The sequence below is a fragment of the Heterobasidion irregulare genome (genome assembly GCF_000320585.1).
Source record: "Heterobasidion irregulare TC 32-1 unplaced genomic scaffold scaffold_12, whole genome shotgun sequence".
In the NCBI taxonomy this organism is placed as follows: Eukaryota; Fungi; Basidiomycota; class Agaricomycetes; order Russulales; family Bondarzewiaceae; genus Heterobasidion; species Heterobasidion irregulare.
Window position 1 is genome coordinate 1350944 of NW_009258208.1, and position 16367 is coordinate 1367310.

General features: G+C 47.5%; 5 protein-coding genes across 5 annotated transcripts; 1 reads left to right on the forward strand and 4 right to left on the reverse strand.

The window, feature by feature from the left end:
• Positions 1-1218: 1218 nt before the first annotated feature.
• HETIRDRAFT_53716 (uncharacterized protein) lies at positions 1219-1392 on the forward strand (the record flags this gene model as incomplete). The annotated part of the gene is made up of 1 exon (XM_009553557.1): positions 1219-1392. The coding sequence occupies one exon, from the start codon at positions 1219-1221 to the stop codon at positions 1390-1392; it is 174 nt and encodes a 57-aa protein (XP_009551852.1).
• A 1400-nt stretch (positions 1393-2792) lies between these two features.
• On the reverse strand, positions 2793-4266 carry HETIRDRAFT_143978 (uncharacterized protein). The gene is made up of 11 exons (XM_009554052.1): positions 4119-4266; positions 3941-4002; positions 3790-3887; positions 3677-3732; positions 3616-3623; positions 3441-3566; positions 3373-3388; positions 3277-3319; positions 3203-3211; positions 3111-3148; positions 2793-3056 (listed from the first exon to the last, which is right to left on the reverse strand). The coding sequence occupies exons 1-11, from the start codon at positions 4139-4141 to the stop codon at positions 2876-2878; spliced, it is 660 nt and encodes a 219-aa protein (XP_009552347.1). The 5' UTR covers positions 4142-4266; the 3' UTR covers positions 2793-2875.
• A 2875-nt stretch (positions 4267-7141) lies between these two features.
• HETIRDRAFT_330081 (uncharacterized protein) lies at positions 7142-8089 on the reverse strand (the record flags this gene model as incomplete). The annotated part of the gene is made up of 8 exons (XM_009554053.1): positions 7142-7186; positions 7241-7285; positions 7329-7337; positions 7401-7443; positions 7497-7511; positions 7565-7863; positions 7915-8012; positions 8065-8089. 8 exons carry the CDS (start codon positions 8087-8089, stop codon positions 7142-7144), a joined length of 579 nt encoding a protein of 192 aa, XP_009552348.1.
• A 3219-nt stretch (positions 8090-11308) lies between these two features.
• On the reverse strand, positions 11309-12160 carry HETIRDRAFT_329914 (uncharacterized protein; the record flags this gene model as incomplete). Its single annotated transcript, XM_009554054.1, has 3 exons — positions 11309-11795; positions 11847-12034; positions 12086-12160. The coding sequence occupies 3 exons, from the start codon at positions 12158-12160 to the stop codon at positions 11309-11311; spliced, it is 750 nt and encodes a 249-aa protein (XP_009552349.1).
• A 2874-nt stretch (positions 12161-15034) lies between these two features.
• Positions 15035-15574, reverse strand: HETIRDRAFT_430507 (uncharacterized protein; the record flags this gene model as incomplete). Its single annotated transcript, XM_009554055.1, has 1 exon — positions 15035-15574. One exon carries the CDS (start codon positions 15572-15574, stop codon positions 15035-15037), a length of 540 nt encoding a protein of 179 aa, XP_009552350.1.
• Positions 15575-16367: the final 793 nt, after the last annotated feature.

Here is a 16367-nt window from a genome sequence, read left to right on the forward strand (position 1 = left end):
GGAGGACACAATGGAACAGGATGGCTATTAGGGAAAAGCTCCACATCAAATTAACCATAGTTAAGCATAAATATAGCTAGATTTCTACTAATTACTATTTAGGATTTTTAGCTTACCCCTCTTCTAATCCTGAAATTATAAAGTCTAATTAGAGCTAATTAAAGCCAATTTATCATATGGATTTTCGGAAAAATAGCAATCAACCAAGTCCTATAATTCCTCTATTATTCCTACACCTTTAATTACAGAGTATCTACAGAGCTCACTAATCAAAACAAAGTCATACCTTATAATAAACCTGCCCATCACCAGAATTGAAATAACAACCTCATGCCTGCACACCTTAGACCACTGCTCTAAACCACTAAGCTACAAGGTCTAAGTTATTTATCTAGTAACCTAAATATGATGATATAAATAAGGCAATCTTGACATTTCTAATTTTATTACACATTCATCTTTTATCTATTCTATATATAAAAGGGTCAATAAATACCCTAAAAATCAGGGTTTTTGATATTTGAATATAGGTACTAGATGATTATATAGTAAACCAATAGAAAATAAATAATACACTAAAAATAAAATTACAGTACTTACACAATTTGGATTTGGGATGTGTAAAATTGTAATTAGGTTGTAGATTTCAATAGGACTGTATTAGTATAGACAATGTCCCCTGAATAATATATTCTAATTAGCTCAGATTAATATTTTGAATAATTAGATCTAATTAAGAGAGGAGGTTTTTCCAGATATGGCTACACAATATGCCAATCCACAAAGAACTTGTAATACCAAATTCATCCACCCATACAACTGTTAGAAACTATAAATATCCTCTAGCAATTTATCTTCACCAATTTTGTAATAGATTTGCCTGAAAGCAGAGGTTACAACTCAATTAATGTGGTAGTTGACCAAGGACATTCCAAAGGGATAATCATCAGTCCATGCAAGAAAACAATCATAGTAGAAGAAACCATGACCTTTTTCTAGGATAATATGTTCAAATGGTTTGGCCTGCTGACCAAAGTAGTATCAAATCACAGTTCTCAATTTCCAGCCAAGTTCATATGCAAACTATAGAACAAACTAGGGATTACTCCTATACTTAGTATGGCTTACCACCTTCAAATGGATGGCAAAACAGAATAGGTCAATCAGTAAATCAAACAATTCTTATAGATGTTTTGCAATTATTACCAAGACAATTAGATGGACCTAATCCCCTTTGCAGAATTCTCCCACAACATGCGGAAATACTCCACTATAGGGAAATCCCTATTTGAAGTTCTATATGGATTCAATCCTCTGTATTCAGTAAACTCAGCTCTAGAGACCAAGGTGCCCATAGTAGCTGAGCATTTACAACTGATTCACATTATATAAGAAGAAGCCACTGCTAGCTTACAAATGGCAGCACAATATACCAAGAACTAGGACCTATATCAAAACCTTTTATAGTGGGAGAAAAGAACCCAAACATAGTTAGAAGGAACACATATTAAGACAACTTACCCAAAGGCCAAACTAGTGCCTAGACAATATGTCCCCTTCAAAATCCTAAAAAAGATTAGTCCCTTGGCCTACTAGATAGAAATACCTAAACACTAGAAAATGCATCCAAGTATATAAATTGAAGTAGTAGCATGCCCAAGGGGCAGAATATAGCAATTTAGAATGAACTGCAGAGTTACTCTAGCTTGAGGTTGGGCCTATATACATGAAATCTCTTAGGAGAAAGTGATCAAGTGGTCATAGTATAGTATGGCTAGATTTCAAATATACCAATTGCTATGAGATCCCAGTAGTTGTTGAGCATGCTAAATATCACTATGTATTCTATTTGAGATATCTCTGCCAGAAGAATGGGGCTCATATTGTGGCTATGTCAGCACTTGATAACATGGTGAAATGGATGGTTGTGAGTAAAGATAGAAGATAGGGCTAGGCTATGAGACTTTAATAATGCACAAGACTCAACCAAAGAGGAGTTGTAGCAGATTGCAGGCATCAATCTGCCAAAGAAACTCTATGAATGAATCTACAAATCAGCAAGAGACTATTCTCTTCCTTGTAATTATGTGCTCTTTTTGTTCCCACAATAGGTTTACAAATAAAAAGTGCCATATCACATACATGTGCATTGATGGCACCAATGTCTAGTCTCAGTTTTGGTTTACCATATATAGTTATCTTGATGACTGAAGAATCAATGGACAGGCAGCAGCACACTGACAAAACTTTAAATTTGAATGGAAAATAATGTACCAATTACCCCAAAGCAACAGTCAATGCTTGGCTTCTTGGCAAAAATATGAGTGAGTACACCCGGAGTGAAGAAAGCATAGACATGTGATTCCATGAGTAATTCCAGTGTCGGTGCGCAATAGAGCCCCAAATCGCAACAGCTTGAGTGACAACTAAAAGGCTGTAGGGTTCAGGTCTTCAGAGCCACATTCAACACAGGTTACCGGCCAGCGTGAGAAATCCGGAACATCTTCGGAACCTGTCTTAAATTAGTTTTCTCAGAACCGCACGTATTTTCAGGACTACCTCATCTCACAAATCCTGAATGATGGAAAGAATCTATGGTTCCAATGCCACCAAAATGATCTGGTACTTTCAGAAGGACTAATGCTTACTGTGCTTCCTTGGTGCTATGCACGGACCCCAAGGACAGAACCATCCGGTGTGATGTATGATCGGCTCGCAATAGAAAGGATGTGGAACCTCAAGCGGGCGAATGAGTCATGCTTGTTTCGCCTTGCGAACGAACTCGCGAGCGAAGACTTGAATCGATCTGTATTTCAAACCAATTGTCGAGATGAACTTCTGGTGAGTTGCATGCATCGAAGTAATGGTTTTATCGTCAGATAGATACTGCAGGAGATAAGGTACGTGGGGTCACAGCTACAGGAAAGTCGACAGTCACGGTCGTGAAGCTGGAGGGGTACATCGCTCCACTTTCGTCCGTGCCGGATCTGGTAGCAGTGATCAAACTCGGATCACGAAGATGGAGCATAAGATGAGACATGAAAACGACAGATATCCTGCATCTTTGCATTAACGACATTCAGAGCAGATAAACTGTAAATGGAACGTACACTATGGAAATGATCGATCCAGCATATTTTTTGATTGGCTGACAACAAGAGGTGAGCGGGAAATTAGAAAAAAAAGATAGAGATTCCCTCACTGGAGCAAACTGTCAAAGAGGATGAATCAAAAGTAAGTATTAGTGGAATGGTGTAAAAAGCAAAGACACTTTACCAATAGAATGAGAATGTTCGTCAAATTCATACTGAAGATCACACTGGAGATATCATGAGGAACCGAGCAGATAAATAGTTATGATATACGACTAACCCATAATACATCACACCTGTTCGAACTTGATTATTCTGTCATCAGAGAGATGTTTGAAGCACGCGTACCATCTGTGACGAGTGCGTGCATAAAAGGCTGACGTCGAGCTCTGCCCATCTTAATTGCTTTCAGGACCGTAAGTGCAAACACAATTGTGTCGAGCGCGAGGAACACGGTCCACGATCCTGCTAAATCTAAGCAAGCATCTATTAGATGAAATTCGCCAAGATCCAGGGCACCCACGATAGCTTCTGATTATGGTATGATAGTCAGCTAGATATGATGGTTCGAGGCTGGGACATACAGGTTGTGGTCAAGCCCATACAACATATTAGTTGATCGCTCTAGACTTATACTCCACTATCGAATGAATTGGTCTACAATTCTTCGTTCTATATTTCAATCAAAGACACGTACACAGCTCATCACAGTCCCCGTTGCGACGAGAACGATAAGGGGTGCGAGGACATAGCGATTGCGTTCATACAATGCATATATTCTCATGATCAAGAGGGCTGACGATGAGGCGCACTAAGTCAAGAAACTCAGCGGATCGTTGACAACGTACTTGACGTGAGAACCTGGATGGATAACCCCAACGCGGAGTGATACCATATGATACCAAGAATACTACAAACTGTGTATCAGCATACCTTTTCACGAAGGTTGACGATTGAACATACATGTCCTATGAAAGTATTACGATGTCAATCACATGTCCCATGAGGCACAGGACAGTTCGAGGACTGACCGTGCGTTGTGCGTGCATGCTGAAGATGCCTGACTGGTAGACGAGGGGGATATGTCCTAGGATCGCTACGTATCTGTAGAACAAGAAAACCGAGGATGGCCAAGTGAAGTTTTTGCAAGCCCAGTAGCGCTCCACTTCCGTGGAAAAAGTGAGAGTATAGTCGTAGTAAAGGAGAGCTACGATATGAGATCCATGGTTTTTATGATGAATGAAAGCGACTAGGAAGAGTCAGAAAGAACTGACCATATCCAGCGAGCGGAACAATGATATGGAGGTCGAAATGTCTGGGAGCAAGAGTGGTCATCGAGATTGACGACGATGGATGTACCTAAGGCCTAAGAATGGGTAAGCGCATCGCTCGCACGGTACTGCGTGCGTGGTCACCGCAACGATGCACAAAACCGGATGCATATATAACAAGAAAGTGAATTGGTCGTTTGGAAGCTCCCCTTGTATTGATACGCGGAAGAATGAGACGGTTGAGGGCTTCGAGAGGTGAGATTACGGAGACGGAAGGTACAAAACACAGCCAGTGGGGCATAGATTGCAATACGGGTAGTCGGAGTTTCGGAGTGGGCTCCCCGGTTGCAGTGAGCTTCCTTGCATCATGTCAAAGTTGAGCCTTGCCATTTCTACGGAACATCCCAGATGACCATTTGCGTACGGAAGCAGATAGAAAAGAAGGGCGAAGGGCTTGTATCTGTAGTGTATCTGTCTGAATGATGATACATCAAAAGCTCTCCGCCAACATGCACTGATGTCGACAACTGAGGATAGACTTTGTGTTACTGCACTCACAGAGTGTGCACAAGATGTTGCACCCAGATATGCGTTCCTCAGCTGCGTAGTTCGTGCCAGATCCCGCAGCTGATGAGAGCTAATTCGGGCTGCCTTCGACGCTAGAAAAGCATGAGATGTGTTGGAGAAGTGGACAACGATAGCCTCGCGAAGGATGCATGACGGAGCAATCAGCAACCAGAACGCTCCAGAGCGGCGGTTGGAGCGCTTACTCATGCCGACAGATGCCGACTCTGACCGCATCTTTCGGCAAGATTAGTCACCCTCGAAGTCTTTGGTTCTCTTCCTCTTCTTTCCAGCTTGTGTGGGGGATGGACCTGTATGAACACCACGACAACTCGGGATGACCGGCTACCGCCTTGATCTTGCCAGCTCAGCTTCAGCGTTATCAGCAAACTCATTCTTCCTATCTCCGTTACTACGTCTCTTTCTCATGTACCAGCCAGCATCCGCGAGATCTGCAAAGTATTTTTGTAAATCACACGACATGAATATGCCGTATAACGGCATGAGGGGGTCATCCCAGCTGGCAAGTAAGTAGCAGTGCTCTAACCATGACGCTCTTCATTGCAGCCGGACGAACGATTTGAACATCCCCCTCTGCACTTGCCTGGTCCGGGCCACCTCCGGACGCGTGCGAATGGGAAGATTCATTTTTTGTGTAGATTTCGTCTGTGGACGTTGTCCGTGTCTTTTATGACTACTGGTGATTGGACATTTGACTTAGAGACTCGCAGCGTATCTTCACTCTGCAGATGGCTGCAGGTGACATGCGGCATATCGTACCTCGAGTGGTTCTCGGTGCCTCGACGAGAGGACCAAATATTTGGATCACTTCCGCGGTGAGATCGAAGTCTGTGGGGAGTAAAATCAATTCTCTGGGAGCAGTCTAGCTGGTAAATGTTTCTTTGTTTCACATGGCAAGCCCGATAGCATTCTGCATCGCGGCCATTCGGGGAGTCTGAAGCCGGATCGCAGAAAGACTGCGAAAGATGCTGGTTTGTCTCACAGGCATCGATTAACATAAATAGATTGGCTTCCTACTCTATGGCCAATGTCCGATGTTCGAATTCGTGCGTCATTCTTCGATCTGGAACACAGCGCGAGTATTTTGCTCACGTTCCTTGCCCTGTCGTTCATACGCATGGTACACTGTGTCTGTCTGATCGCTCGATCTTCCTGTCCCGTTCTTGCATTGGCATGTACGCCCGTGATCACGCCATATTTCTTTCCCTTGTAAGTCTTGTTCCTCCAAAGCTGATGCTGATCGATATGTGTTCAATATGGGGCGCGATCAGTGGGATTCAATCGTGGTCAACAGCGTCATTATACCGGGCGGACTGGTGCATAGTTGCCAAAGCCACCTCATATTCTGAACTTTAAACTTCAGACGTCTTCATATATGCTCACGATGTGCTGTGATCCTAGCCCCCTGCGTGAGTACGTCAAGTCTTAACAGTCGTATGCGTGACTTATGATTGCAAGCGTGATGAGGCTTACATTGCTGCATTCGAGGACATGGCAAACTAGATGGTTGTGAGTCATGAGCGCACAAAACTCGATTCAAATGGTGTCGCAGCAGGTTGCTTGTATCATTCCGCCAAACAGAAAATCCCATGAAATCGATGAATTGACTAATCATTGGGAGAAGACTCAACATGTTACCTACCTCCGTTTAGTCCCTATAGTACCGTTTCGCTGCCGGCAAAGTCCTCACGATAGTCTCCCAATTGAAAAGTGCTGTATTGTATGCATGCACGTTGACGGCAATAACGTCTGGTCTCGGCTCCTAAGATACCGTGCAGGTATCTTGATGATTGATGAATCTACTGACCAGCGACAGCGCCCCAAAAAAACATCATACTCAAATCCTAACGACGCACCGATTACCCTCAAGCGACAGAAAATGCTTGTCTGCTTGGCAGAAATATTCACAGGTGAGTAAATGCACCGGGAGTAACGAATGTATAGGATTTTGAATCAATAAATCAATGAGAATTTGCTGCACAAACCATCACAAAATTTGAGAGGCAATAGGTCACCGTGTGAGATCCGAGAACGTATCGAACTGATGGTTTTCAGGGTCAGATAGTCAGCGAAGGAGATGAGGTACGTGCGGTCATAACTACAGGGGGCTGAGTAGTCACGGTCGTGAAACCGTACGAGTACATCGCTCCACTTTCGTCCGCACCTGGTCTGGTATCAATGATCAAACTTGGATCACGAAGATGGAGCATGAGATGAGACATCATAACGACAGATATCCTATATGCTTGATTTAACGACGTCGAGAGCAGATGAGCTGTGAATAAAGCGTACACAATTGTGAGAATCGAACCAGCATATTTTTTGGTTGGCTGACAGCTTAGAAATAAGCGAGACGTTAGAGTATACAGAATAAACTCACTGGTGCAAGCTGACAACAAAAGTGGATGAAGTCAATATCGGTAGACGGGTAGAGCAAACCAAGGCACTGTACCAATAGAATGAGAATGTTCATCAAATTCATGCTGAAGATCACACTGGGGCGATCATGAGGAGTCAAGCAGCAAAATAGATATGATATATGACTGACCCATAATACATCACACTTGTTCAAATTTATTCATACGGTCATGAGAAAGAAGTTTCATGGGCACATACCATCTGCGACGAGTGCATTTATGAAGGGCACGTCGAGCTCTGCCGATCTTTATTGCTCTCAGGACTGTGAGGCCAAACACCACGGTATCAAGCGCTAGGAAAACGCTCCAGGACCCTGCTAAATCTGAGCACCCGAACACGCATCCATTAGATGAAAATTGTCGACTTCCTAAGCACCTACGATGGCTTCTATCCATGGCATCATGGTCGGCTACAGGAGACGAATTCGAGCCTGGGACATACAGGTTGTTGTCTAGTCCATCCAAGATGTCAGCTGATCGTTCTAGGCTTATACTCCACTGTTGAACAGATTAATTGGCGGCTCATTATATTCGTAAAAATCCACGTACACAGCTCATCACAGTTCCCGTTGCGACGAGAATGACGAGAGGTGCAAGAATGTAGCGATTACATTCATACAATGCATAGATTCTGATGATCAAGAGGACTGACGACGAAAGGAAATGAGCCGAGGAACGCAGCAGATGGTGGCAACGTACTTGACGTGAAAAACTGGGTAAACATCGCTAGAGCGGAGTAGTATCATATTATACCGGTTAAACTAGAGTCTGAGCATCAGCATACCTCTACTTGATAGTCAATGATAAAACGTACGTGTCCTATGTGAGTGTTACGACGTCAGTGGAATGTCTAATAAGGCACATAACCACGAACCACGCGTTGAGCATTGATGCTAAAGACAACTGCTTCGTAAAGAAGGGGAAGATGACCTAGAATTGCGACATATCTATAGATCAAGAAAGCCAATGATGGCAAAGTGAAGGTTTTGCGACTCCAGTGGCGCTCAACTTCTGTCGCAAAAGTCAGAGTATAGTCGTAATACAGGACAACTACAAGAAAAGCGATATGAATTCCTGAATGAAAGCGGGTGTAACGGCCAGGAAGGACTGACCGTATGCAGCGAGTGGAACAATTATATGTAGATCGAAGTCTCTGGGAGCAAGAGTAGTCATCGAGAACGATGATGATTGAATACCTAAGAGGCAATCGCATCGCCCGCACGGTATGTCGTGCGTGGTCAACCCCAACGTTGCGCAAAACCGGATGCTTATATAACAAGAAAGAGGTTTCGTCGTTCGGAAGATCCCTTTGTATTTATACACGGAAGAACGAGACGGTTGATGAGGAAAGATTCTGGAGATGGAAGGTACAAAACACAGCTAGCCGCAGTATAGATCGTGAAACATGCAATCGGGGTTCCGGAGTGGGTGCCCCGGTTGCTGCGAGATTTTATGCATCATGTCGAAGTCGAGCCTTGAGATCTACTACGAAAGTAGATGATCAGCGTATCCATTTGTGTATAGAAGCAAGCACAGAGAAGAAGAGCGTTGACACTGCAGATGCCATTTTCTTCGCACAGTAATTACACTTTGTCGACACTGCGTATCTGTACAAATGATAATATATCGAGAGCTCTCCAAACTCATGAACTCATGTTGACAGATGAGGCCTAAGGAAGGATATGTTCAAACGCTAAACTCACAGTTCATGCACCTAAACATTATCCTCTCGTCTCCTGCGGCTACACGGAGCTGAAAAAGATCATCTTCAATGCCGTCAAATCATCACATGTGTTCTATGAAAGACAAGAAGCGGACAACAACAACCTCGCGATGGTTGTGTGACGAAGAAACCAGAACGCTCCAGCGCGCCAGTCGGTGTGCTTAGTCATGCCGACAGATGCTGACACTAGCCGCGTCGTTTGGTCAGATTAGTCACCCAAGTCTTTCTCTTCCTCTTCTTTTCAGCTTGTGTGGGTCTGAACGCCACGACAACTCGGGATGACCGGCGACCATCTTGTTATTTCCGGATTCGCGGTTACCGGAAAATACGTCTTGACAATACTGGGTTTCCATCCACCTTCCCGCGTCTCTCATGCGCCACTTGCCAACTCATCCAGCCTCCTCGAGATCTTCGAAGTATCCTTACATGCCCATGAGCGGGACAGTCTAACTGCCAAGTAAAAGTTACTCGCTGCCTCGACTACGACGATCTATTGCAGCCAGATGAACGATCTCAGCATGCTCCTCTGCGCTTGCCGGGTCCGGAGGCGTGTAAATGGAAAGGTCGGTTAAGTTCTGTGTAAGTGTCTCTCTGTGTCATCCATGTCTATGGCAATTGCTCGTTTGACTTCGAGTCCCATGACCGACAGACAGCATGCTTCATAAAGCGGGTGACACGCGGCATGTCATATCCTGAGCGGTGCTCGATGCCTCGATGATAGGACCAGATGTCCTAATGTGGTGGGAGTGAGGTCTGTGGGGAATACTCGGAACAAAGGAATCCCTCTGGGAGCAGTCATCTTGAGAGGCGCGTTTTCATTTCACGTGGCTAGCTTGATAGCGTTCAACGTCGCGGCCAGTCGGTGTATCTGAAGCCGGATCGCACAATGACTGAGTAACATGCTAGTCTGTCACTCAACCATCGATAAACCAGGTTTGCTTGCTAACCAATGGCCAATGTTCATTCTAGTTTGTCAATCTTAGGTCTGGGACACTGGCCGAGTGTTTTTGCACATTTGCCCTCTCTCTATCACAAACATAGATTCATCACGTCCGGTGAAGAGGTCGTGAGGCAATCATCCACACTTCCTGGACGAGCTGTTCCCCGCACTCGTTTCAGATTCAGCCCGATGACAATCTCTGTACGCGGAGAGAACTCACGAGTGCTTCGCACACCTGGCCATCAACGGAATACATTCCGTGTCTTCCATTCGCATACGCTCGGTAGGGGTCTCATCATCTCACTCATGCCACAGTCCACACTTTATCTTTCTTTTGATGCTCTATTTGACAGATTGAGTTCGATCATCAGGAACAGCGAGTGACAGAACTGCTTATGGACTGTCGCCCTCATCTCCTTCGTCTTTGTCCGGGTCGTTCACGACGCCTAGGACAAACTCCGTGTTTTGCGTGGCTGTATTATCCCATTGTCTTCACCCAAGGTTCTCTCCTGCTGGTCTGGCCGACGTGCACTCGATTACAGACACGCTATTTTCTCACTGATTGCCGATATTGGTTTCTTGCTTTCCATCGCATACACAGTGCGCACAGCTGCTCTCGAATCTCACACGCCATCTGCTGAGGATGATTAGAGGTACATATGCATTTGACACTGACTTCGCCAGAATCAAAAGGCTCAGGTTTCCTCGCCAAGTGAAGCGTCCAATCATACCGTAGGACGGCAGATGTGTTGACATAGTGGATTCACCAATTTACATTCTCTCATCATATTCGATCGTCTCGCGTCATTATATCCGAGCTGCCAGTCTGTCCATAGACCGCTGCCTGCGGGACATATCATAGTGTAATGGATGCGCAGCAGCGTTAGAAGATGCTGAGATCAAATCACATGAATACACATACTATCGACATACCTATTTTCAAGCCACACGGGACATTGTACGTTCCTGCGCAGTGCCTCTGGCGTTCACTCTACTGATATCCCAAGCAATCTCTTATGCCAACGAGGCGTCCGTTACTCGTACATAATCACTAATGATCAACCTACATGCCAATCTCAAAACGTCCAAGCTCAACTAGCTACCTTAACATTGGTGTCATCCACCGTTCTCGCCAAACCTCAAAGGCCTCACTCGCTCACGCGCTCATCGGCCGTTCCTGTTGTTATTGCCGTTGGCTTTCGGCGGCTTGGTGGAGTTGGTTTTTTTTTCGGGCGGTGATTCGCCTGTATAGCCCGCAAGAAGGATGGATATTAGCAGGTTCATATGCAGAGAGTAATCATCATTGATTGACCTTGAGATATCTCCGTCGCCGTGGATGACCCATCGGCAGCCCCTTCATCAGCACCCTGTGCACGAGTGGAGACTTCAAACACGTTCTTAATCAGCGAATCGAGGTCGGGTCCAACAGCGCTGACGGGCGATGTGATCCGATGTCCTTTAGGAGATTGTGGGGAGCGAGCGATCTCACGCGCCTGCGCAAGGCGCAGGGCAGTCACGATACCGAGCTGTCTGCCCTCCTGGAGAGAGATGGGGGACTCCCGGATGGTCAGCTCCGCGTATGGCGGGATAAGGAGTGATTCATCAACGTCGTTCTTGACATAGAGGACGACTCGCTGAACGGCATCCATGGGGATGTTCTCGAGATGGCGTACGGCGAGCGCCTTGACCTTATGGAACTGCCATAGATGAGCGAGCCTCAAGATGGACTCCCACTCCTCGATGCTCGCATTGTATATCGAGAGCTCGCTGGCGTGTCTTGAGTCAGTGCAGATGTGTATCATTGAAGAACAAACTCACGGGTTGTAGAATACCCATAGAAATCGCTGAAAATCCGTGCTCGACACTCCATCGAGGACAAACGGATTATCGTCAGAGGTGAGATACGATATGCTTCCCGGAGGTGATGGGTGAGGTAATTTTTCTCGGAAATATGGCGATTCCCTGACGAAGAAGTAGCTGTGGATGCGGAATAGAAAGTTTTCAACCTACAAACGCATTAGAGAGCCGCGATATGATGAACAGCAGATGGGACACACCCGAAAGACAATGTCGCCGCCCTGCAAGTAGTAATCGTGAAGGCGCATCGCGCTTGGGGTGGTTAAGTGTGCCATGGAGAGATGGTGTACGGCTTCTACATTCCATATCTTTATAAGCCTGAACGGACAATGGGGAAGAAGCTGGTGCCAGGGGACATAGCGCGCAGACGACAGAAGAAACGATTCCAGCACGGGACGCAACGATGGACCCACATATGTTTGCAATGAGGTCGCCCTCTTTCTCCGCGGCTGTTCCCGAGCTCCTGATTTGGATCGTGCAATGTCACCGCTGTCGATGAGTCCGTTCCAGAGGTTGAAGAAGCATATGTTATCGTGCAGGCCCACGTCTGCTCACGTCAAATATGATTGCATCGTCTAACGAGATTATCGTTCCATAGGATTCAACTATCTTTCAGGATGCCAATCCGAAGAGATCCGAAGTCGCTGCGATCGTGTTCATTCGAACTGATCCTAGTCATGAGGCAGACTCGAGGCGATTTGCTCAGCTGCGCCGCAGTGGCTCGAGGTCCTTTCATCAGCCACGCGGCCCTCTGCTTTTGGTATGTATAGTATTCCTTGACTTGGGTGTTAGCTCAAAGAGGACAGTCAAGCACTACTCGCAGGAGCGAATGGCTCGTAACAAGAACGTCGACATGCCCGTGAACGGGATCAACATATCAAAGGAATCTTTCACAAAAATACAAGCCAATTACCGTTGCATCTTTGCTCAGAAAAGGAAAGGATCACAACCACGTTCTCTCTTATGCGAATGGTGAAATGGAAGCCATGACTTGCCCCACGATGGAGAAGATCCAAGACATCAGCCTCCTGAATTAGAAGGCCTCTTGTATGCATCTCGACCTACATACCAATGCGACTCGGAGAAAGGGACGATTCGACTCGCTGAGCACCCGCTGGGATATCCTCAGGCAGCAACTGAGCACCGTAAGATTACGATCGCTGTTCATTAAGAGAGAAGCAGGGTGGGCATCCAGTTGAACTCCGCATCCAGTTGAACGTAGCGCAGGCTGATAAGGAAACACTGGTCTGGTACTCACCTTGCGGCTGGTGGCTTTCAAGTGCTGAGTGGCAGCTGACATCGCGCGAGCAACTGCAATACGGCATAATTGGCAGCGAGGCAGAGACGTGGGGATACTTGGAGTCCAGATTCAAGTAGGCTATGGCTATTTCCGGCGCGCAGAACATCTACTAAACCATGGCATCAGTGACCGGTACTGGATTTAGAGTTACTCTTGCACTTGTGTGTCAGATGGAACAATTGAATAGATGCCAGCATTTGTCTGGAGCTCGTCCCGAGGTCTCATGTGAACAATCATAGTTCTGCGGGGAATTTTGGAACAATCGAAGCTGGCCAGGACAGCCTGGAACCAATCCGGCCTCGGAAATGATAGTATACATGTAGAATGTACGCCGAGATTCTGTTACCCTGATTAGACATTAAACGGGATTCAATAAATAAAAGATATACGCCGAGCCAGGAACATTAAGTTCAAGCGAGAATGGAGAACAAGCGCACAGCGAGAGGCGGGAACCAAGATAGAAAAATCAGTGGAGATGTGGACGTTGGCAAGGTGAGGAAAGGGGATAGGGGGAAGTTACATGGTGCGCCAGAGCCTGCACACACTGATTGTGTATCGTCAGACTGTCGAGGGTGTAGGATTTGAGGGTTGAAAGACACTGATGTTCAGTTCTGATATTCAGAGCTGCGGAGTAGCACGACGACACTGTGTGGGCAGAAGAGAGAACACACATGTGGGCGGCGAAGCGCAGTGCAGATGGAAAGCAAGCGGACGTCTCCTTCAAGCTCCTTCAAGTGTAAGATCCTCCCAAGATGCAAATATTATCCTTGCAGCCGTATTTCCTCTCTTAGAAGCCTATTCATATTCTGTGTGGTCTGCAAAACTGCGCAGTGAGGGGAAGATTGTGAGCAAGAACGAGCCAGTCCAACAGGATAATATGTGCCAGCCAGCAGATTTGCTCCCAGCATTGGCCGAGAGTGGCGGTGGTTGAAACTTTGCGGGCCCGACAGCTTGTCAGCAAAACTCGTGGCCCTGACGGACAAGATTGTCTTCTGCAGGGTCAGCCACTGGTCAGCCATGGAGACTAGATAACGACGTGCATGATCGACCTCATTTAAGCTAACAGCTCGAGCGCTCATAGTGGCATGCCTTGCAGGCTTCTTTCGAATTTTACTGGGGTATTCAATGGCGCACATTCCACTCTGCGCGCTTTTTGGCTGTTCTAGGTCCTCAGGCCTCAGCGCCTGCACTGATTGAGGCTCATGGTCTGCAAACAATCACTCGGGCATCGTCATCTCGGTCGACCTTTGGTCCGGAACATAACACATGCCTGCTCTTCGCCTATATACTTTTGACAGTATTGAACGCCTGCGCACCATCACTGACCTGTCGATCGTCAGCTGCCTTCTCTCATCGTCGCCTCATTTCATTTCCCCCTCGCACTCTGCAGCCATTTGCTGATGAGGTATCTTGATTCCATCACGAGCCAGGGATCGATCGGTGCTTCGCACAACCAGGTTGGCGCGGGCCTTGGAAGTTGGGCTGCGCGATCGAGCTTCGTGCGCGGGCCGGCGGCTACGTATGAAGACGTGAAGGATCCCTCGCGGTGCGCAGAGGTCCGAGGCTGCGCGGTGCGTTTGCGATGCTTTCACGATTCGACCGTTCTCGCCGTCCAACTTCGCTGTTTTTCTGGGCCCCGTCTATGCGCTAGCCTATGATGTTTTTTCGTCGAATGCACCATTTGATGGGCTGTGGAGCGCTTCAGTACGCCCTCCGACCTGCCTCGTGTGCGTGATGCATGCCCCTCCGGACGGATTCTGTGCAGGATCGGGCGTCCTCGAACGTCGCTTATACCGGCGCCAACCGCTGCGCCGCGATCTTTCTTTTGTTCTTTCCTTCAATTTATCGCTCAGGCGCCCAGCTGTGATCGTGAACAGGTGAGTGTCTGCGACTGTCTGCGAACGGGCGCAGTCACGACACGACGGAGGGACGGGATACTGCGCTCTCGGAAGGAGAGGAAGGGGACAAAGAGAGGGGTATCGATTGGACTGATCGACCTTCGACTTTCAAAACAGACTCTTTGGAGGCCGAGAGGCCTCGCGTCGCCTGCGAGTGGTACCTCCAATGCTCGATTATCCCCGGATGACTGCGTTCTACGTCTACGAGCCCAGCCAACCCCGCGTCCATGCGATCCATGTACGTGCGTCCGCCCGCCAGTCCATTTACGCGTCTGGACGTCCATCTCTCCCTCTGCCACGACCGCGCTCAGGTTGGCCGCTGCTCCTCTCGCATGCGCACAAGCTGGAGGAAGCGCCGCACCGCGCTGCGTTCGCGCCTTCTCGTCGCGGGCTCCTGTGATGCGGGGGCGCTCGATGCGTGCTACGATGCCGCAGGGCGCGGGGAGGGGTGAGGGGTGCGCAGATCGGCCCATCAGAGCAGGGGGCGTCATCGTGGCGCGTGCGGCGTGCGGCGTGCGGCGTGATGCACGATGGAGTGCGATGACGCGTGCGTGTGTCCGTGCGAGTTTCGTTTCCTTTTCTTGGTCTTTTCTTGTGCGATATCACGTGAACCTGTGCGATCTTGCGCGATCCTGGAAGGCCTGGCATTCCCGCGTGTGTTCCTGTGTAGCGCCACAGGCGCGCGCCGGTGCAGGGTCAGTATCCAGTGTCCGGCTGAACCTTCCTCTCTGCGGCGACGCCCTAGAACTCGCGCTCGCTATTCGAGCGTGCGAGCGGCCTTACAGGCCTTACTTACTAACTCAGAACAATGCAGGGCACGCGCAGATGCATCGATGGATCTGTCGATTGATGGCATTTTTACGCGATCGCGCTAGCAGATAGACTGTACTGTATAATTTGTGCGGTAGCGGGAATAACCATTGCGGGGCTGCGGGGCGTGAATAAGCGTGCGTGCGGGGTGAACCATAATAAAGAGGAAGGGGGGAAGGGCGCAGCGTGGTGGACAGGTATGTTAATGAGATAGGTTGGATTGGGCTGGGCTGAGCTGGGTTGGGTTGGTACAATAAGCGACGAGAGGGGACGGGGTCATACAGTTGGAGGGATCACGCGGTACAGAAGTATAACGACAGAATGGGCACTGCGACAGATACTAAATGTGCATGACGGACGATGCGAAAACAAAATAAAACAAGGCATACAAACAACAAGCATACACGATAACACGGGGGAATGAAGGGACGAAGAAAAACATTAGCGATGACGGCGATGACGATGACGAAGACG